Below are 19,466 nucleotides of genomic sequence, written 5' to 3' on the forward strand. Positions count from 1 at the left end.
TTGTCTTTTTAACCACATTTCTTAAGAAATAGATTCGTCATTTTTTTTTCATTGTAATCGCTTGAAATTCACTAGGTCATGTTATATTGGCCCGTCCAACAGGTTTCTCCCTTCCTTCCCTTTACTCTTCTTTCTCCAGCAGCTCCCAGTGGGCACATTTCAGCCCTGCCCTCATTGCACGCCTTGGGCGAGCTATTCAGCAGCAGCCATCCCAGCCTCACTCCGCCTGCGTCCCCTCCTGTCCCCCGCTTTGCCGATCTCACAGCTATTAGAATGTGCTCGGTAGTAAAGCCTCCTATCCTACTTCTGGAGTTTTACGGTAGCCTGCCCACCAATAGGAACACTCAATGAAGAGAAGTCAGGTTCAGCTCTCCGTCTACAACAGTCTTCTTCCCTCTGTTCTACACCTACTGTACCAGAAAGGAAGAGGGACGCGAGGGAGGGGAGAAGAAAAAGCAGCAGAGCCGTGCGCATGCTCTGTGGGGTTGTTTTTCACAAAGCTGCTTTAAAGTGAGCTGGCAAGCTGTAGCCACCCGTCTTTGTACAGAGACCACTGATCTGAGAAGTAGCAGCGAGAGCAGCATCTAGTGCTGTGACTTTTTAAGAAATCTCAATGAACTATTTGTAAAGAATGCACTGATCCTGCCTGCAAGCCTTTTGCACGGCAAAGACATCGATCAGTGTTTAGTGAAGATCGCATTTTATATGTGATCTTGACATTTTTTTTTGTCTTACATTATATTTTTTTATAGATTTTGTTATAAACATGGTGCTGGGGAAGGTTAAGAGTTTGACAATAAGCTTTGACTGTCTTAATGACAGCAATGTCCCTGTCTATTCTAGTGGGGATACAGTCTCAGGAAGAGTAAATTTAGAAGTTACTGGGGAAATCAGAGTAAAATCTCTCAAAATTCATGCAAGAGGACATGCGAAAGTACGCTGGACTGAATCTAGAAATGCTGGATCCAACACTGCCTATACACAGAATTACACTGAAGAAGTAGAATATTTCAACCATAAAGACATCTTAATCGGGCATGAAAGAGGTAAGTAGTTTTTGTTTTTTTTTTTTTGTATTATTCAGAAATCATAAAGGAATATGATTTTCTTTAACTTGCCTATGGGGGGGGGGAATTGATGCAATTTAATTCTTAGCTTTTGCAGTTTGAAATATGAACGTTTGTTGTAGAGAATATTTTTGCAAAATGAAAATTTGGATTTTTTTAGACATTTATCGAATGATAAGTAGCAATGCATTCAACCATCTGCAAAGTGACGGTATAGAGCACTTTGCTGAACTACCTCTAACACCTCTATCAGCTTCTTGCAATACGCACTTGGAATTCTTGTGTACCTTATTTCTAATATCTCCTATCAGATTTAATCGCTTTAATAATACGGTTTCCAAAAGCATTACCAGAAACTAGAATGGAATCTCAAATTTTCTTTATTATTGTTTTCAGCGTTGGCTCTACAAAATGAGTTGCTATAAAAGCATGGAGTAGCATCTTTTAATGAACGCTTAGGGATGCATTTTAGATTTTAATATCGACATGCAATGATTTCAGAATTCATCATTGTTCCTTGATAAAGGGATTTCCCATGGCTTATTTTGACATATGCTATCAAACACCCCACGTGTTATATTTTTCTCTTCTATAATTCAGTTCAAAATTTCTATCAAACTACCTTTCTTCCTTTATTTAAAAAAAATTAAAATAAAACACTGTATCATCATGGTAGGTTTAAAATTTGATCAAGAGGCCATTTAGGGTCAATTTTTATTTTCCCTTTTGAGAGCATCATTCCTAACTTTGGAACATACATTGAATGAAACCTGTGCCAGTCAAAAGGAAATGTAAAGGACTTATCATCCTAGGTCTGATTTTGGTTGGAAAAGGAACATAAAAAATTGTCAAAGGGGGAAAGGGTCTTGAGATTGCTAATCTATTGTTTGAATGGATACATTGTGGAAATATAGCAGACTCTAAGCTTGTTTTTCTAAGTTTCCACCCTTTGTTAGAAGCGGTTCAATCCTGTTTCGGACCAGTACTGGGGGGGGTGAGGAGGGGCGCCTGTTCTGCTCTCAGCAGATTGGTTACACGCGTCAGGTGGTGGCGATGACTTAATTCCTAGCACCAGAAGACTATAATGTTAAAACTGGTTATGTAATTCTTGGTCCTTCTCCTTTTTAATGCAGTATTTAGTTCAGACATTGACGATTTCGCAGATAGAATAACGAATTTGAGATATTTTGCTTTTTCCTCCTTAAAATATATATGAATATATTACATATATTTATATTATTAGCTAAATTATGCTATATCGAGTCTCAAGTCAAGTGTAGGAATAAGCCAAGGATGATATAACTTCCATATATGATGCAGCATATCAGGGTTTGAGGGGGAAATTGACTTTTCCATCGAAAAGTAAAACGTTTTAAAACAATTCGCTCATTATTTGTATCGTTAAGCCCCTCTATCGTTAAACCACCCTATAAAGAGCAAATACCTAATCTCATTTCTGATTATTCAAAAAACTGCCACTGAGTTTACAGCCAATCTGTCACCTAAACTATCGAATTGGGGGGAGGGGGTTGGGTGGGGTAAATTGTTAAGTAGACACAAAAGATGATGTAGTTAAGGGAGGCTCTCCACCCTTGGGTGTGGGGGAGAACGTTACAATAAACTAAAGAGCAGAACACGCTTTAATTTTTGTCTGCTTGATTTCATTTATAAGAACCTGTTATCACCTACCCCCACGCACTCTCTAGCCTCAGCTCAGACATTAACCTGGAATAGTTTCAATGACTTAGAGCAGGGACCTCTCAAACTAGCCTGGTAACCGAGGCCACGCCCCGTGCCGGCAGCAATAGGCGGAGTTTGGTTTGTTAGCCTGTTGCTAAGGCGATGCCAGCTGCTGATTGGATTGGGTGCCTGTCCCGATGGGGAGAGGGATTTCGGGGAGGGAGGGGGCGAGGCTTGAGGATTCCAGTTCCTGGATTCCGGTGCGCGCCGGTAAAAGGTTCCTCCTGGGCAGTCAGTCAATCAATCGGTCTGCGGTCTCCATCCTTGGTCCTGTGTAGCCTTATGCTACCTTCTCAGGACCCTGTTTATACTGTCTGCATTAAACTCCCCCACCATCAGCTCTGTTGGGGGCCCCACTTAAAAGTAATTGAGTTTTCGTGGAATGAAAATGCTCATTTAAATGTCCTCCCCCCCCCCCCCCCCGGCCTTGAGGACATCGGGATGGCCCGGGACCCTTCCGTTTTAAACTGGAAAGAACTGGATTTGGCAGGTTTGGGGAAGGGAAATCCTTCCCTCTGCCGAGGCGTGGAGGAAGATCTAAAAGAGTGTCAATTTTGTTGAAAAGGAAGGGTGTTTCCCACCCACCTTGCCTTTCGATAACAAAGCGCTTTACCTTGTCTTGACCCTAGAGGCAAGATAACCCAGACTGAAGATAGCAAATCACTAGGGGTGGGGTGGGGTGGACTGAAGACACAAATCATGCTTCAGAATTAATTTTAATTATATCGGGGCTGTATGTGCGTGTGTGTGCAAACACACCTTTCTTACCTAGGAGACCCTTTGAATGTTGTTTTGTGTGGCATTACACATTTTTCTTGATGACCTCCCCCCCCCCATCCCAACCCTTTTTGGGGAGAGGTCTCAGTTTCCAAAACCAACACCTAAAGTTGTCTGGGCCTGACACAGGCAGAACCCCGTGGGCACGCTGGCCTGAGTGTGCAAAACCGGAAGCTTAAGAGGAAAGGGTGTCTTTGCACACACCGGTCCCCCTCCCTTCCCCCACCTTCGTCACCCCACCCCTCCTCTTCTCGGGTCTATCTAGCAGGGTAGGTTGCGCGTGAGCAAATGCGCTAGTGTAATGTATACTGTATGTATATGGAGGCTGGCTGGCTGGCTGGGGCTCGGCTCGCGCCGGTTTAGGCCGGTCCTCTCCTGCTTGAGTCGAGTCTTTGATTGACAGCTCAGCACTTGTTTACCACTGGGCTCCGGCTCAGGCTTCTGCTGCTGCTGCCGCCGCCGCCGCTGCCGCTGTGCTGAGCCTCCCTAAGAGTGCTGAGCTGGCACAAAAAGAGAGCAGCTAGAGATGGAAAGAAAGGAAAGGGAGGAAGAAGGGGGTGGGGGGGGGTGGGGGGACTTTGGGCTGCTCGAGGGCCAGAAATGAAGAAATGGCCGTTTTAGCTAGCCAGGGAGCTGCAATGAAATCATTGTAAAATGTGTAGACCACAATGATTCTTGCATTTTGCAAACCTGGGGGGAGAAAGAAAAAACATTTGTAAGCCTTACTTTTGATACAATGTAAAAATAAAAACCAATTATGTGTGTCCTTAAAATAGTTTGAGGGGGGAGAGAATAAATTTATTTAAGGGAATGCAGTGATAACAGGGGTGCAGCAGCACTAGCGTTGCTGGCTGTGGAAGGAAAGTGGCCTTTATGGCCATCACTCAGCATGGAGTAGGGAGAACACTCTGACCAAGGACTGAATGCCCTCCATTTTGGGTGAAAGACTTCCATATTCATATATATATATATATATATATATATATATATATATATATATATATATATATATATACACACACACACACACACACACATACTATATACTATACATTAGTAATGAGATAAAATGGCCTGGATGAAAGGGAAGGTCTGCTTAGCTTAATCCCTTACTGGGTTTCATCTTCCACAGGGTGGGACTCCATCTAAGACCCTTCCCTTTAAACAATGGTAGTTGCTTTGTAATAAGTTGCCTTCTCCCCAAACTCCATAATTCGATATGATCAAGACAGCTTTAAAAGGTAGTTCTGATTACCTGGATGGAAATTGTTAATAGGAATAAAAAAAAAAAAACTTTGAAGACGATGATTTTTTAATTTAGAGGTCCCATTTTAAAGATGGTGGGGGGGAGCACACAAATCCACCATCTTTCTGTAAGGGCTTTCTACATATGTTTTTCAACCATTTTGAAATAAAGAAATTTATATTCACCACGTTTCACCGTGCTGTAAACAGAGGCCAATCCATAAGTGGCCTAGATTTAAGAATTTAAATATTTCCTTAAAATGGGCCTTTAATATAATTAATAAAGACTTTGGGGGGAAGAAAGAATTAAATTAAAATTTTGTCTTATTAATTGAGTAGACATTTATAATTTGTAATGATACTTAAAGACAGCAAAATGGCATTTTTTTCTTCTTTTTTTTATAGATGATGACAATTCAGAAGAAGGTCTTAACACTATTCATTCAGGACGGCATGAATATGCATTCAGCTTTGAGCTTCCACAGACGTAAGTATTGCATATAATTCCCAATTTCACCAAATAATCAAACAAATTCTTTTAAGTTTAAAAAATTCTCAATAGTCAACATTTTTACATTTATCATTGCAAAAAACATCACAACATATACACCAAAAAAAAAAAAACCCTTTTCATTATTGAGGAAATACACTAAAACCTGATATAGGAAAACAGCCTATTAAACTTAAGAGGCTATTTTTTTTAGTGATAAAATCTAGATTCCTAGTATCTGCCAAAGGGTTATAGTGCTTGAGTATAAAAATACAGTATTTTGTTTCTTTCAGGAGAATAAGACTACAGTTGAGTAGGACTTAGTATTAGTATATATATAGTTAGTGAGATAAGTTAAGTTTACAGGCCCTATCACAATAAAAAGAAAGCCTTGGAAAAAAAATTTAATGAGACAATGGAAATATAAAGAAAATGGTGACTATATATGTCGGAACATAAAAAAATAAAAACTGAAACAGTTAACCAGAGAATTAAGGGTGAAGTGGGAGTAGAGGACATTCACATCCTAGTTAGTAAGAGGGTAAAAAATAAAAAGTAATCAAAGTATTCTTGGGGGAAAAAAATTCATATTTGCACATGAATTTTAATCTTGTTTTCTTATTAACAGAAAGAAGAATAGAGGGATTTGAAAGAATTTTATAATTTTTCGACTTAATGGAAAAGGAGTAATGCATTTCACAGATATTGCAAAATGGCACTTGTACTGGTTGTCTTAGAATAAACATACTTTGTATTTAAAAAAAAAAAATTCCCATCTCTACATACTGAAATTTAACATTTGAATTGCTACATGTAAGAAAATTCATAAAATAAAATAATTGAGAATATTTTTTGAACCTCAAATTGAGGAAAGCTCAATCTCTTTAGAGAGAAAAACAAAATTTAAGTAAAATTAGAATAAAGATAATATAGACCAAATAATAGAGTTGAACCAATGCTAATGTAAATTGTACATAATAAAATTATTTTGGAGTGTCATTGAAAATAAAACAATTTAGCTAATTTTTTTTTGAAAGAATAAAATTAGGAAAAAATCCAGTACAGCGCTAAAGCAAAAAGATAAAATAAGGTACACATAGAGTCATAATTGGGTGAAGAGAACAAATAATTCTTTGAAATTTTGGCTATCCCAATGGTTTGATGAAATAAAATAGAAAAATTAGAAATGTAAAATTTAAAGATATTCAAAGTATTATATATATAAATATATAAACACATATACAAAGTAACATATACATACATATGTGTAAATACTATATGTATATGAGATACAGAAATTAAGTTAATAAATCAGCAGTTGAGACTTTAGTCATTAGAGGGTATTTTTATTTTGAGGGAAGGGGAATCTTAACTAGATTACATAATGATCAGAAAGACATTGAAGAAAAAAATCCCCCAAAACAGGTTTGCAACACTGAATATGTAATTTATTATTGTTTAACTAAAAACTACAAAAGGTCGTAACCTTTTGTTAATGAAGTCTGACATTGAAAGCATTTGGACTAAATGTCTTTATATTAGTTGGCATACCGAATAAGCTACAATAAAAGAATAGTTGGACTATTTTATTAAAAGCTATTTTCAAGGAAATTACTATTTATTTAGAATTGCTTATTCTCCAGCTTTATAACTTTACTCCTAATTAAAGTAGCCTCTTACATGTTTAAAAAAACTGTATTCTTATGGCATGTTTTAGGAAAAAATCCCTGTAATTACAGTTAAATATTCATATCTACTACTAGAAAAGAGGAAATTTCTTTTATCACCCCGAACCCCTAAAAAAAAAAAAAAAACTTCCCTCTGGTACTCTTGCCAGAAAATAATATTTCATGTATCATGATACATAAACGATACAATACAATATATTTATACTTATGCTCTGACCAAATGTATAATTATTAGAAAGAGAAATTTAAAAATAATATATTTTGACCTTTGTGTTCTGCACAGACCACTTGCTACCTCATTCGAAGGCCGACATGGTAGTGTGCGCTATTGGGTGAAAGCCGAATTGCACAGGCCTTGGCTTCTACCAGTAAAATTAAAGAAGGAATTTACAGTCTTTGAGCATATAGATATCAACACTCCTTCATTACTGGTAAGAATGGACTGAATTCTTCATTCCTGGTTTTTGGCATAAAAATACTAAAGCATAATCACCTAAACTACAAAATCTTTACTATATAATCAATATGTTTAGAAAACCAATACTGCAAATATTAATGACATATTATTAGAGCACCAAAATTCAGAAATGATAAGTATATTCTGCATGTGCTCTTTGGTTGTATTTTTTTGCCCATTTTAAGAGAAATGGACAACCATTACTTCGTATGAAATATGTCATTCCAGAGGGAAAAACAAACAAAAAACAAACCTTTGAACTGTTCCCTGACTACTTTTGTTATTGGAAGAGGAACAGAGTTCTTTATAAAGAGACTGATAATTTAAAAGAACCAAATTTATGAATATGTACTACATTGAATTATTACTGATATGTAGGAAAAAGTTATTAATGGAGAGATCATTAATCTTATGAAAAGTTTTTAACTCCTTATGGAAAGTTAGCATCATAATGATATTTTCTTTCAGACCTAAATTCCAATTTGGCTTCAAAACTTTCATTTGGTTTACTACAATAATAATATTATTAAAGCAATTAAAAGTGATTGTTGGATTTTCTGTTTTAATATGTTGATTGAAATGAAAAAGGAAATTCTCAGAATGAGAAGACTCATACTTGAGAAATATAACCAAATTATTTTCTTTAAAGAAAAAAGCTTACATGGACTGTGGAAAGGGTTTTTTTTTTTTTTGTTTTTGTTTTTTTTTTTAATTTCTGACTACATAGAGATGCCAAAATCATGTATAGATTACATGATCTTAATAAATCATCTACCGTAATTTTTAATTAATTTCTATTGCTTCAATGGAAAAGAATCATCACAATGCAGAATAGCAGAAAAAAAATTGTTTCTAGGTAATGAAAAATATCATTTTTTAAGCCTAATCTTTAATATATTCTAGATAATATGGTGTCAAACAAACCCCTAAATGTTTCTCTTTTTTATTTTTTTACAGTCACCCCAAGCAGGCACAAAAGAAAAGACTCTGTGTTGCTGGTTCTGTACCTCAGGCCCAATATCCTTAAGTGCCAAAATTGAAAGGAAGGGCTACACCCCAGGTATGTTATCAGGAATTAGCCCATGACAGAACATTTTCTCTGTGTTGTCTTTGTGGTATGCAGTTGTAAGCATTGTAGCAATAACCCAGGTAAAAATCCAATTCTCTTCAGTAAAATGGCCTTCAATATGCTTATCAAATTTTCCATCAAAAATATAATCTGTTCAGATAATCTTACTGATTTAGACACTTAATAGCTGTGGAACCTTGAGGCAAGGTACTTGGCTTTGGCTGACCTCAGGGTCCTTATCTGTAAGATGGGAATAATAATAGCATCTACTTCCCAGAGTTGTGAAGATCAAATGCAATAAAATATGAAGCTATTTGTAAAACTTTGTAGAGGACTACATAAATGCTAGCTATTATTATTATAAATTTGTTAACTTTACATTTTACCATTCTAGGGACAGATTTTTTATTTCATGAAATATCTCTTACATTTTTTTAATGTATCAGAAATTAGTAAATGTATATATATGCTAATTTTCATGTATCATATATATGTGTATATACACATATATATATATAAATATATATATACACATATATATATATATATAAATATATATATATATATATATATTTTTTTTTTTTATTCTCAGCCACCCTATCACTAATAGTTTCTTGGATTTTTTTTTTTTTTGTTTTGTTTGGTTTGTACTCTAGGTGAATCAATTCAGATATTTGCTGAAATTGAAAACTGCTCTTCCCGAATGGTGGTGCCAAAGGCAGCCATTTACCAAACACAGGCCTTCTATGCCAAAGGGAAAATGAAGGAAGTAAAACAACTTGTGGCCAATTTACGAGGGGAATCCTTGTCGTCTGGGAAGACAGAGACCTGGAATGGTAGACTGCTAAAAATTCCTCCGGTTTCTCCTTCAATTTTGGACTGTAGTATAATCCGGGTGGAATATTCACTAATGGTATGCACACATTTCAGATTTCTATTATGCCTGTTCATAAGCATTTTTTTAAAAGAGAGATTACACTTTGGCTTTTAAGTTGTAAGGCCTGCAAACTTCACATTTTAAATACCTTGTTATATTATAATGACTCCTATAGAGAGGCTGCTAAAGCATAGATAAAGATCTATGTAGGTCACATGTTAATGTAGAAATCCACAAGTTAAATTATGTTGCATTGTACTTTTATTTATTTTGTTAAACATTTCCCAATTACATTTTAATGCTGTGCATTAAAGAATAGATGTGGCCTGAGTTTGAAACTGCTGATAATAATAGGTGACTACAGAGAAAAAAAAAGCTTGCAACATCCCTCCAAAGATGTAAAACAGTATTTTACCTAAACGATGCACCTGTTTTGTTTTGTTTTTTAATCTCTTAGGTTTATGTGGATATTCCTGGAGCCATGGACTTATTTCTTAATTTGCCACTCGTCATTGGTACTATTCCTCTGCATCCATTTGGTAGCAGGACGTCCAGCGTCAGCAGCCAGTGTAGCATAAATATGAACTGGCTTGGTCTATCCCTACCTGAAAGACCTGAAGGTAATTTAATAATCCATTTCTAAGCTTTTGATTCAGCAACCTAATTTCTCTATTACAGGCCTATCTGTTTGGTAGTATAGTAAAAAAGGAGAACAGACTAGAAAGTCGGGGTTCGGACAGCTTTGCCTCTTGCTGGGTGTGTTTATGTACATGGTAGCATGGTGGGTAGAAACCTAGGTCTGAAGCCAAAAAGACCCAAGTTCCAAACTAGTCTCAAATATTTATCAGCCAGCTGTGACCTTGGGCAAGTTTGCCTCAGTTCTCTTAACTGTAAAATGGGACTAATAATGGCATTTCCCCTCAGGGTTGTTGTGAGAGTCCAGTGAGGTAATATATTGCATTGCATGGCATATAGTAGGTACTATATAAATGCTAACTATCATTCTAATCTTAAAACTTCCCAGAGCTTCAGTTTCTTAATGTGTAAAAATAATATTTGTACAACTCTGTATTTCACAAGGTAGTTGGGAGGAAAGTGCTAGGCAAATCTAAGTTAATTGTTTATTATTCCTCATAAAATGCAGTTCTGTCCCAAGCATTTAAACTTAAAAATGAAACTTTTGCAGGCAATTAGTCTTTAAGTTTTAGCTACCAGCTCTTTTATCTATCTAGTTTATCCCCAGATTTTTCTTTTAACATCTATACTATCTGTAATGCTTTGTATTTTGACATGCATAAGAACTTGCTGTTCGAATTGCGTGTATCTTTATCCTTTAGCACCACCCAGCTATGCCGAAGTTGTCACAGAGGAACAGAGGCAGAGCCATCTTGCGCCCATGAGTGCCTATGACGATTTTGAGCGGGCTCTCCAAGGACCACTGTTTGCATACATTCAGGAGTTCCGGTTTCTGCCGCCACCTCTTTATTCAGAGGTAAGCCCCCAATAGCCTGCTTCCTTTCTTTCCCCTTGCTCATCAGAATCACTGGCATTCAGCCTGTAACTCCAAAAGCAGCAGGTGATACAAAAGCATTTTCTTTGGGGTTTTAGAATGGAATAAGAATTCTTCTACAAGATATACAGCCTTTCTAGTGACATTTCTCTTAGATTAATACTTTAATTCATTTTTCTGAATTCACACATAAGCTGAAAAAAGCATAGCCTTTACAGACCCAACATCTCATTTTGTTCTACCAAGACTAGTTCCAAATAACTAACAAATAAAGGGTGATACCCTAAACAGATTATCAAAGGGCCAGGAAGAAATCATCTTTCAGATCTATGGATGGGGAAACAGTCAAAGGAAATGAATAGGCAGTTTTTTCCTAAAGAAAAAAATCCAGCTATTTTGAAGACTATGGCCAATCAACTTTTTTTTTTTTTTTTTTTTTTTTTTTTTTTTAAAGGGTTTTGCTCCCTTTTGTTTTAAATGACATTACATAAAAATGTTGACACTTAAATTCCTTTAACTATCTGTACTTCTTTGAAATACCAGTATTGGCATTTAAATATTGATAGGTTAAGAGCTTATCTTGGGGACTTAAAAAGATTTTGCCTAAACCCTTAAATCCATTAATATGTAGAACCCTTCTTTTCCGGCTTGATTTAAGACTTTTGCTTATCAATTGATTGTGGTTCTTAAATGAACTTAGTTGATTATCCTTACCTTCTTTTGTTAAAAGGTTATATGAGGTCTGCCTTTTGTTTCTGATACATTCTGAGCATATTCCTTCAAACCCTTTATAATAGATCAGATTTAAGCTGGATCTTTATTAGTTCTGTGTCTGTCTTTTGACATTTGACTGTTGTATCTGACTTATGTAGCAAAAATACCAAACGATTATAAATACCGCTACCTGTGTAAAATCTATTTTCAAATTTTTTTGATAGGATCATAACAGGATTTGTTTTTGTTGAATTCAAGAGTTATAAATGAGATTTTTACATGACTTAGGAATGACCTCATAACACAAGTTTTGGAGAGTTTTTGATTTTTTTTTTTCTCTTGGTAAAGCATGTTTAAAATGCATTAGATATTAAGACCACTTATAACAAAAAAAGAATATGATCTTTTAAATTAGAATTGCTGCCCCTTTTATTCATGGTCACATAAGGGGGAAAATAGCTTGGTTCATTTTATTTTCACTATCTTGATAGTTTTCCAAGCTTTTGTGATAGTACACAAGTTGAAATGAAATTGGATAGAACTTGACTATGAAGAAGACCTTTAATAAAAGATATGATTAGTTATGTGCCCTCTCTTCTGTCACCTGTATACACAGATTTGCTTAGTTTGGAGAGTGTTACTACACCCCCCCCATAACCTTCCAGGACATTGCTTATATAGATAGAATCTTTCTTGAATGTTTTGAGGAGAATTAAAGCAATTTTTTTAAAACAAAGTCCTCACATGATAAAGTACAAAAAAATATAAAAATGTTTTCAAAGTTTTCTATTGTCTTAATTTTTGCCAAATGATAGACCAAAGCTGAATGTTTGGGCAGAATTTCTTTTTCTTTTCTTTTCTTTTCTTTTTTAAGACTACTCTATATTAGAAACTTCTTCTGGAATACAGTATTAGATTCAGTATTAGCATGTTTGATAGCACAAGTATTTTAAAAATAGCTTAATATTTATTTTCTTTGTTTCCAGATTGATCCCAATCCAGATCAACAAACAGAAGACAGACCATCTTGCCCCTCTCGTTGAAGGAAAGCTGAAATAAGTTGACCTTGGTTCGGAACTGAATCTCTCTGCCCTGCTGTGGATGGAGGAGGTATCTTGAAGACACGTTTTCAGAGGAAGTGGTATTACTCTTGCCCAGAAAACGGCAAATACATGAAACCACCAGTGATCATGCTTTCGAAGCCTTATAGCAACATCACAGGACTGCTCCTACATGCTTGAAGATGTGAGCTTCTTTTCCCCTTAAATAGGCACATCCATGGAGCAGCCTTATTCTAGCCTATGATCGTACGTGTCAAGACACCACATTGTAAAAGAAGGAAATTTTCCTTCTTTTGATTTGAAAATTTGCACATGCTCAATGCTTACATTGTGCGGTTCAGTGTCACTACAGCTTTTTTTTTTCCCAATTATGCCGGACTCTTGATGCTCTTTTAAAACTTGTTTGTGGTCAACACAACAAGGAGCAAAAAGAAAGCTTTGAAAAAAAAACAAAAAACTTTATTATGACAAATGCACTGACATTTTTTTTTTTTTTTTTTTTTTTTTAATTTAATGTAGCCTGGACTTTACCTGTGTAGCACATGCTCAGAATTGTCCTTCTAGGCTGACCATATATCACCTCTTCAGCTTGGATCCAATTGTGGATTTATTTACAAACATCAAATGCCTTCAAGCCAATCCTTTTTGCTGTATGTTTTGCAGCCTACTGTAGTAGATAAGCAAACACTAAGGTGGGGGAAAAAAGATGAGGAGAAAACTCATGAAACTGTCAAGATTGTATAACCTTCTTGATTTATTTTAAGAATGTGTTGCCTTTCTACTATTACAGCAAAGCAGCATTTTGTTACAGACTGCCTAAAATCACTTAATCTCAGGTGAACGCATCACTTGCCAAACTGTTGGAATGCTATTTGTGTTTTATTGCACTGTTGAATTTTTTGTTATTGTTTTTTGTTTCTTTTTGTTGTTGTTGTTTTGTTTATTGAGTTGGTTTTTGGGGGGAGGGAGATTTGGAAAAGGGACATACACAAAAGTTAAAAACCCACCCACATTCCCTTTTTATCATTATACATGGAAGAAGAAATTAGCAAGAGCTGAAAATGGAATAATAAAGGCAGTATCAGCAGGCACCACCTAAGAGTTAAATAAGGGCTATTGCTCATAAGAAATGTCTTTTGCCGTCCAAACAGTATGGAAGTTTCTCAGCCACTAGGGATAGGAAGGGAAAGCAAATTTATTTTTATATAAATTAACTGAATCACCAAAAAATACATATATGTTTTAAGTCTTTGCTCTGGTAGAAAGTATATTTTTAAAAAGTGTAAGAAAATGCTGTTATGCCAAAAGGGCTCAATTTATACTGTTTGTGTTATGGTCTGTTGAAGTTTGACAAGGAGTAAGGGTTTTTTGGTTTTTGGTTTGTTTGTCTTTTTAATAAACAAATACAAATTGATCAAATGAGCAAACAAAACTCACCAAAATGACCAGCACCAGAATAATCATTGCTGGCAGAATGCTCTCTTTCCTGAGGTATATTTCCATGAACTGAAGAACTTATACCAGCAATACTTTCTTTTTTTAAATCAGCTTTATAATGAGACAAAAAAATATATATAAAACTTCAATGGACCTATAGAAAGGGAGCTTCCATTCTCTTTGAACAAGGGACAATGATCAAATCAGTAGCAAAATTTATTGAAGATAATTATGGGTAGCTCTCTTAATACATATACCAGCATTTATAAAAATCATTGAAAATATATTCTCAGAGTACATATAAACTTTCCATTTCAGAAAGAATTTAATATTTTTTTTCTACCAAAAGCAATTTTTGATGAGTGAAGAGTATGTAATAGCTATCCTGCCTCCAACCCATGACTTAGTGAAGTGGCTATAAACCTTAGAGACTCTGGTATGGTGCTTGACCTGGTTAAATACTGTCTTAAAATTTCATACAAAACAAAATAGGCTTTTCCATAAGTGGCCTTTAAGAAAACATGGAAGACAATTCATGTTTGAAAAATGCTGACAGGGTGAAGAAAGCCCAGCATAAAAATGAATCACGTTTTAAGTGATTCAATTAAAGGGTTTTCCAGTAAGAAAATTAATACTAGATAACAAGGAAATGGGGGGTGAAATATTTTTTTATTCTTGTTAAATAATTTTGTGAATGTCTCCCCCCCTCCCAAAAAAAAAAAAAAAAAAAAAAAGCTGATGGATTATTTGGCATAAAGGGCATTTGGTGGTTCTTTGTTTTGTTTTGTTGAGGGGAGGGGTTGCCAGATGACCCCCCTTTATTTTTTTTTTCTCTTCTGTCTCACCAACTAGGGAACAATTACTGATATGCATCGCATTGGAATACTTAACGTGATGTAATCCTTAAATTACACAGAGAGCAGGGATGACCAATAGGAATTGGCACCAGACCACATGAAGAAATGTGATCATTTAAATTTTGAAAACCTATCAAAGAGTTTCTGTTTTTGTTTTTGTTTTTCCATGAAAGTATTTCTATACTCTGTTGTTTAGAGGCATTACTTTACTTTATTATTTGCTAGGTATTGGTCAGTTCCTGACATAAAGCATTATATTCATAAATGTATTCCAGTGTTTGAGATTCCTGATTTTCCAATTAGGAAAGACAAGTTAAATCCAAAATGTTAAAGAAACAAAGTGCAATATTAAATGTTTGCTTTATAGAATATATTCTATGGTCATTTGTACTTTTTTCCTTTTCCCTTTTTTTTTTTATTTTGGTGCTGAACATGTCCTTGTAGGCTCTGTTTTAAGAATACGTGGGGAATGATTTTTTTCCTATTGCTCTTCCTTGTGGAAAATAAAGTTTTTGTTTTGGGGTTTTTTTGTAAAATTGTGTTTAAAGTTCTTTGTAATCGTCTTAAAAAATTGAATATTTTGTTATTCACAAGTATTTGAAAAAAGACCTTCATAAGGTCTCTCTTGTCCATTTGCTAGGTTCACACTAGACACTTCATTCATCTTTATTAAACCCATATTCCAACTAAAAAAAATTCTAGAAGTACTTCACAATGGTCCATTTAAATGAAAATCTAAAATTTTAAATTAAAATGATTGACTGTAAAAAACTGGGAGTTAGCCTTACAATTCAACCCTGTAATTCTGTTCATTGGTTTGCATTTCTTTTTTTTGCAAGAATTTAAGTAGTTAGTTTTTACTTTCTGAATTTCATTTAGTGTCACTGTCTATATTTTTGGTATCAGAAGAGGGTATGAATGCTTTTATTGGTATTTTTGTAAGGAAGACATTCAAGCCTAACTTTAGAAAATTTAACATTTTTACATTGATTGGCAAAAAACAAAATAGATTAATCACTTTTAAAATTCAGAATACATATTATTTAATGGTAATGCAAATACTATCCAAGGACTAGGAATTCTTAATTAAGAGCTACTAAGTCTATATATGCAAACATTGATATTTAAATATGGAAAAGATTTTTCTTCCCCTCAGTTTCCCTTTATTCATAGGTTTCCATGTAAGTAAGACTTTTTTTCAATTATTATATTTCAGTTTGTTCTGTTGTTTTACTTTTATTGTTAGTGCTAATCAGAGGAACTGCCATATTTTATGGATAACTTGCATAGTCTTCGTTCCTTTGATGCTGAAAATTTATAGCATGCTCCACCAAATTTGTAACCAAAATCCTTTGTTGTCTTTATTCATAGCAGCTACTGGTGATACAAAAATAAGACATACATAATAAGCAGAGAAAGATGATATGGGGAAAACAGAAATAATCAGGAGATTCTGGTTTCTAGCACAAACTGCTTAATTTTACACAACTTTTTTGAGCTTCAGTTTTCTCATCTGTATAAAGCAGAGGTTAGAACAAATAAGATTCCTTCTATGATGAAAGCAAAACCTAATCAAAATTTTAAAATTACCCAATGGCTTATTTAATTAGAGGTGAAAATTATTTCGCTGATAAATCTTTAGTCAGGAAAGATGTTTGATACACTTAGGAAAATCATTAAAATATATACATTTTTCCTTCCTAATAGTGAAAATAGAACTCCAAAGTCATGTGTATAAGCTTTATGGTATACTCTGGTCTGAAGATGATGGCAAAAAACATAACTTGAATAACTCAGAAACGTTACTAAAGTCTTTGGGCTGTCTTGTGTTAATAAAAATAGAAGAATGCTTATTCACAGACTTATTTTTAATACTATATCACGTTTGGACTTTTCCTATTTTTCGTGTACAAAAATGGCATTTATTTTATGAAGTGCTTGTTGGTCTAGCCATAGTAATAGAATTTCATTTAGGTAGACTAAAAATTCTCTTCCTGACCCAACTCATTTAGGAAATGAGGTATTAGAGGAGGGTCAGGGAGATTTATTTGTGCAGTCACACAGGTAGTTAACAGAGTCTGGATTTAAATTCTAAATCTGGTCCCCTGACTTCAAATCCGACAATCTTTCCAACACCAACAGAAGACCAGGCTGATCAGGGTAGTAGTCTGCAGGTTACAGAAGAGAATATAGACTGATCCTCATATGAGTGCTGAACCTAAAACTACAGCCTTACAAGTCTTGTGGTATAAACAAATGTTATCTGATAGCTATATGGTTTTCAGTGAGTGGGAGGTAATCATGCCATTTTGAAATGCAAAAGAAAATTTATAGCTTACTATTTTTAGAGCTAGATCCTTGTAAGTCCTGAAATAGTGGACAATTAATGCAAAGCCTGAATTTGTACATCAACAGCTCATGTTTCACATACACTTCTGGTTGAAGTTATATGCCTTTTAGGTTACTAATTTCAAAACAGCCAAAATTTTCAATATGGAGGACAACACCAAATAATTTTTTTTAAATAATAGGTCATGATTTTAATCTTAGGAAAAAAATGCAAAGAAATAGAAATGAGAAGGGAGCTCAAAAGTGAAGTAGATAGACTCCATAATTAACATCCAGGGAACAAAGAGGAAAAGGACACAAAAGGAAAGAAAATCATTGCTTCTTAAATTGTAATCAATTAGTCTGTTCCATAACAGGAAGAAAAAACTTGACCAAACCATATCTGCTCATCTTGACATTTGTGGTACATATAACTACTTGTTTTTAAAATAAAATATTTTTTTTAATTTTTAAAATGAAAATAAAATAAAAAGATAGCATGACACTACTTTAAAATAATTTTATTTTTAAAAAAATATTAAAAGTTGGCATTAGACATAAAATAAAAAGAATCAAAATTGGTTACCACGTCCCAAATCTATGAATTTGGTTTAACATTCCCCTGTCCCTAATCCCATATGTTATTAAGCAATATGGCTATGGTTTGAAGAATGATTTTAATTTAATTCACCCATCATCTTTTATTTTGCCTAGTTTTCTTAACTGCCATCATCACCATGGGAATGTGCAGAAATTAGGTGTGGAAGAATTGGTCTTCAGATCATATATTTATGGCTAATAGGGGACCTTGTAGACCAGCCCAATTCCTTCATTTTACAGATGAGGAAACAGGCATTAAAAGATAAAATCACTTGCCCAGAGTCACACAACTAGTCAGTATTTTTTTTTAGTAGCATTTTATTTTTCCAAATACATGCAAAGATATTTTTCAACATACTTTTGTTCCAAATTTTTCTCTCTCCTTTCCCAATCTTCCCTAAGATAGGGAGAAATCTAATATAGGTTAAACATGTGCAATTCTTCAACTATTTAGTATTAAAGGTGAAATTTGAACGCAGATCTTCCTAGCTCTCAGTCCAATATTTACTCCTCTCCATTACTAAATGACTCCATACATATTAGGCCAATAATATACAACATTTACCTTGTGAGACATTTGGGGGTCAAAGTAGTTGCAATTCTGAGCCTAGATTCAGGTATAATAACTTTTCTTCAAAAGATGTCCAAACATTATGCATATCAAGAAGCAACGAATGGTTTTATAAGATGTATTTTTTTCAAATTCATATTTTAAAATTGATTAGTAGTGTTACAGAGTGCAATAAGTAGTGCTATAATGAAAAGTCAGGTACTCCTGGGTTCAAATCTAGTCTAGCTGTTGACCTTGGACAAGAATTTTAATCTCAAAGGCAAGTCACTAAACTTTGTTGTGTCATAGACATTTTATAACCTGAACCAGTAACAAGAGTTAACCTGAATGCATGCCACGTGCATATTTTTAAAAATAGTAGCAGAATCCAATATGAGAAAGTAAATATTAATAGGTTAATGTTAAAATAGAACTGACTTTACTACTTCTAAACTCACCATGAGCATACTATTTGCATCTGAAGGGAATGATTAATTTAATAGTCTATTTGCTAGATAGATTAACAGTTTTTGCAAGTTAAAGAAAAGATGCCAGACAAGTGTAATATAATTTTAACATTATAAGATGGTTGACTTCATTAACTCATAGATATTTCCAATTTTGGAGATATCATTGATAAGAAAATTCAGAGTATTATGACATTTCTTTTAGATAATATGAATATCCCAAAAAAAACAAAAACTTGATATTTATTTATTTAAATTTGTCCATAGTAAACATTCAATAATGAATTTTTAAAAATTCAAATCAAATGAACAAAAAATTAGCAAAATATTTTGTGTAAATGATCTTGTTATCTAGACTTTTTAAATGTAAACTTGGTCCCCCAAAGCCATATTCATATAGTCACTAATGTGTCCAGGGGTGGAAAAGGAGAGAAACTCAAATAAACTAGCAAACAACTTAGGATGCTGGCCCAATGCCAACAAGGATATATTTCAGAACCCTTAAAGTTGTCTTTTTCTGCCCAGTTGAAAT

The 19,466-nt window shown here is 34.4% G+C and overlaps 1 protein-coding gene across 3 annotated transcripts; it reads left to right on the forward strand.

Moving 5' to 3' along the window:
- The first annotated feature begins 473 nt into the window (after positions 1-473).
- ARRDC3 (arrestin domain containing 3) lies at positions 474-13,595 on the forward strand. Of its 3 annotated transcripts, XM_074282105.1 has the most exons (8): positions 474-1,046; positions 5,235-5,316; positions 7,291-7,438; positions 8,422-8,524; positions 9,190-9,446; positions 9,868-10,030; positions 10,748-10,902; positions 12,621-13,595. In XM_074282105.1, the coding sequence occupies exons 1-8, from the start codon at positions 767-769 to the stop codon at positions 12,675-12,677; spliced, it is 1,245 nt and encodes a 414-aa protein (XP_074138206.1). In that variant the 5' UTR covers positions 474-766; the 3' UTR covers positions 12,678-13,595. The 3 variants fall into 3 exon arrangements, with proteins under 3 accessions (XP_074138206.1, XP_074138207.1, XP_074138208.1); XM_074282106.1 differs by lacking the exon at positions 12,621-13,595 and having other exon boundaries at positions 532-1,046; positions 10,710-10,844; XM_074282107.1 differs by lacking the exon at positions 7,291-7,438 and having other exon boundaries at positions 536-1,046.
- Positions 13,596-19,466: the final 5,871 nt, after the last annotated feature.

Source organism: Sminthopsis crassicaudata, chromosome 1 (genome assembly GCF_048593235.1).
Source record: "Sminthopsis crassicaudata isolate SCR6 chromosome 1, ASM4859323v1, whole genome shotgun sequence".
NCBI lineage: Eukaryota > Metazoa > Chordata > Mammalia > Dasyuromorphia > Dasyuridae > Sminthopsis > Sminthopsis crassicaudata.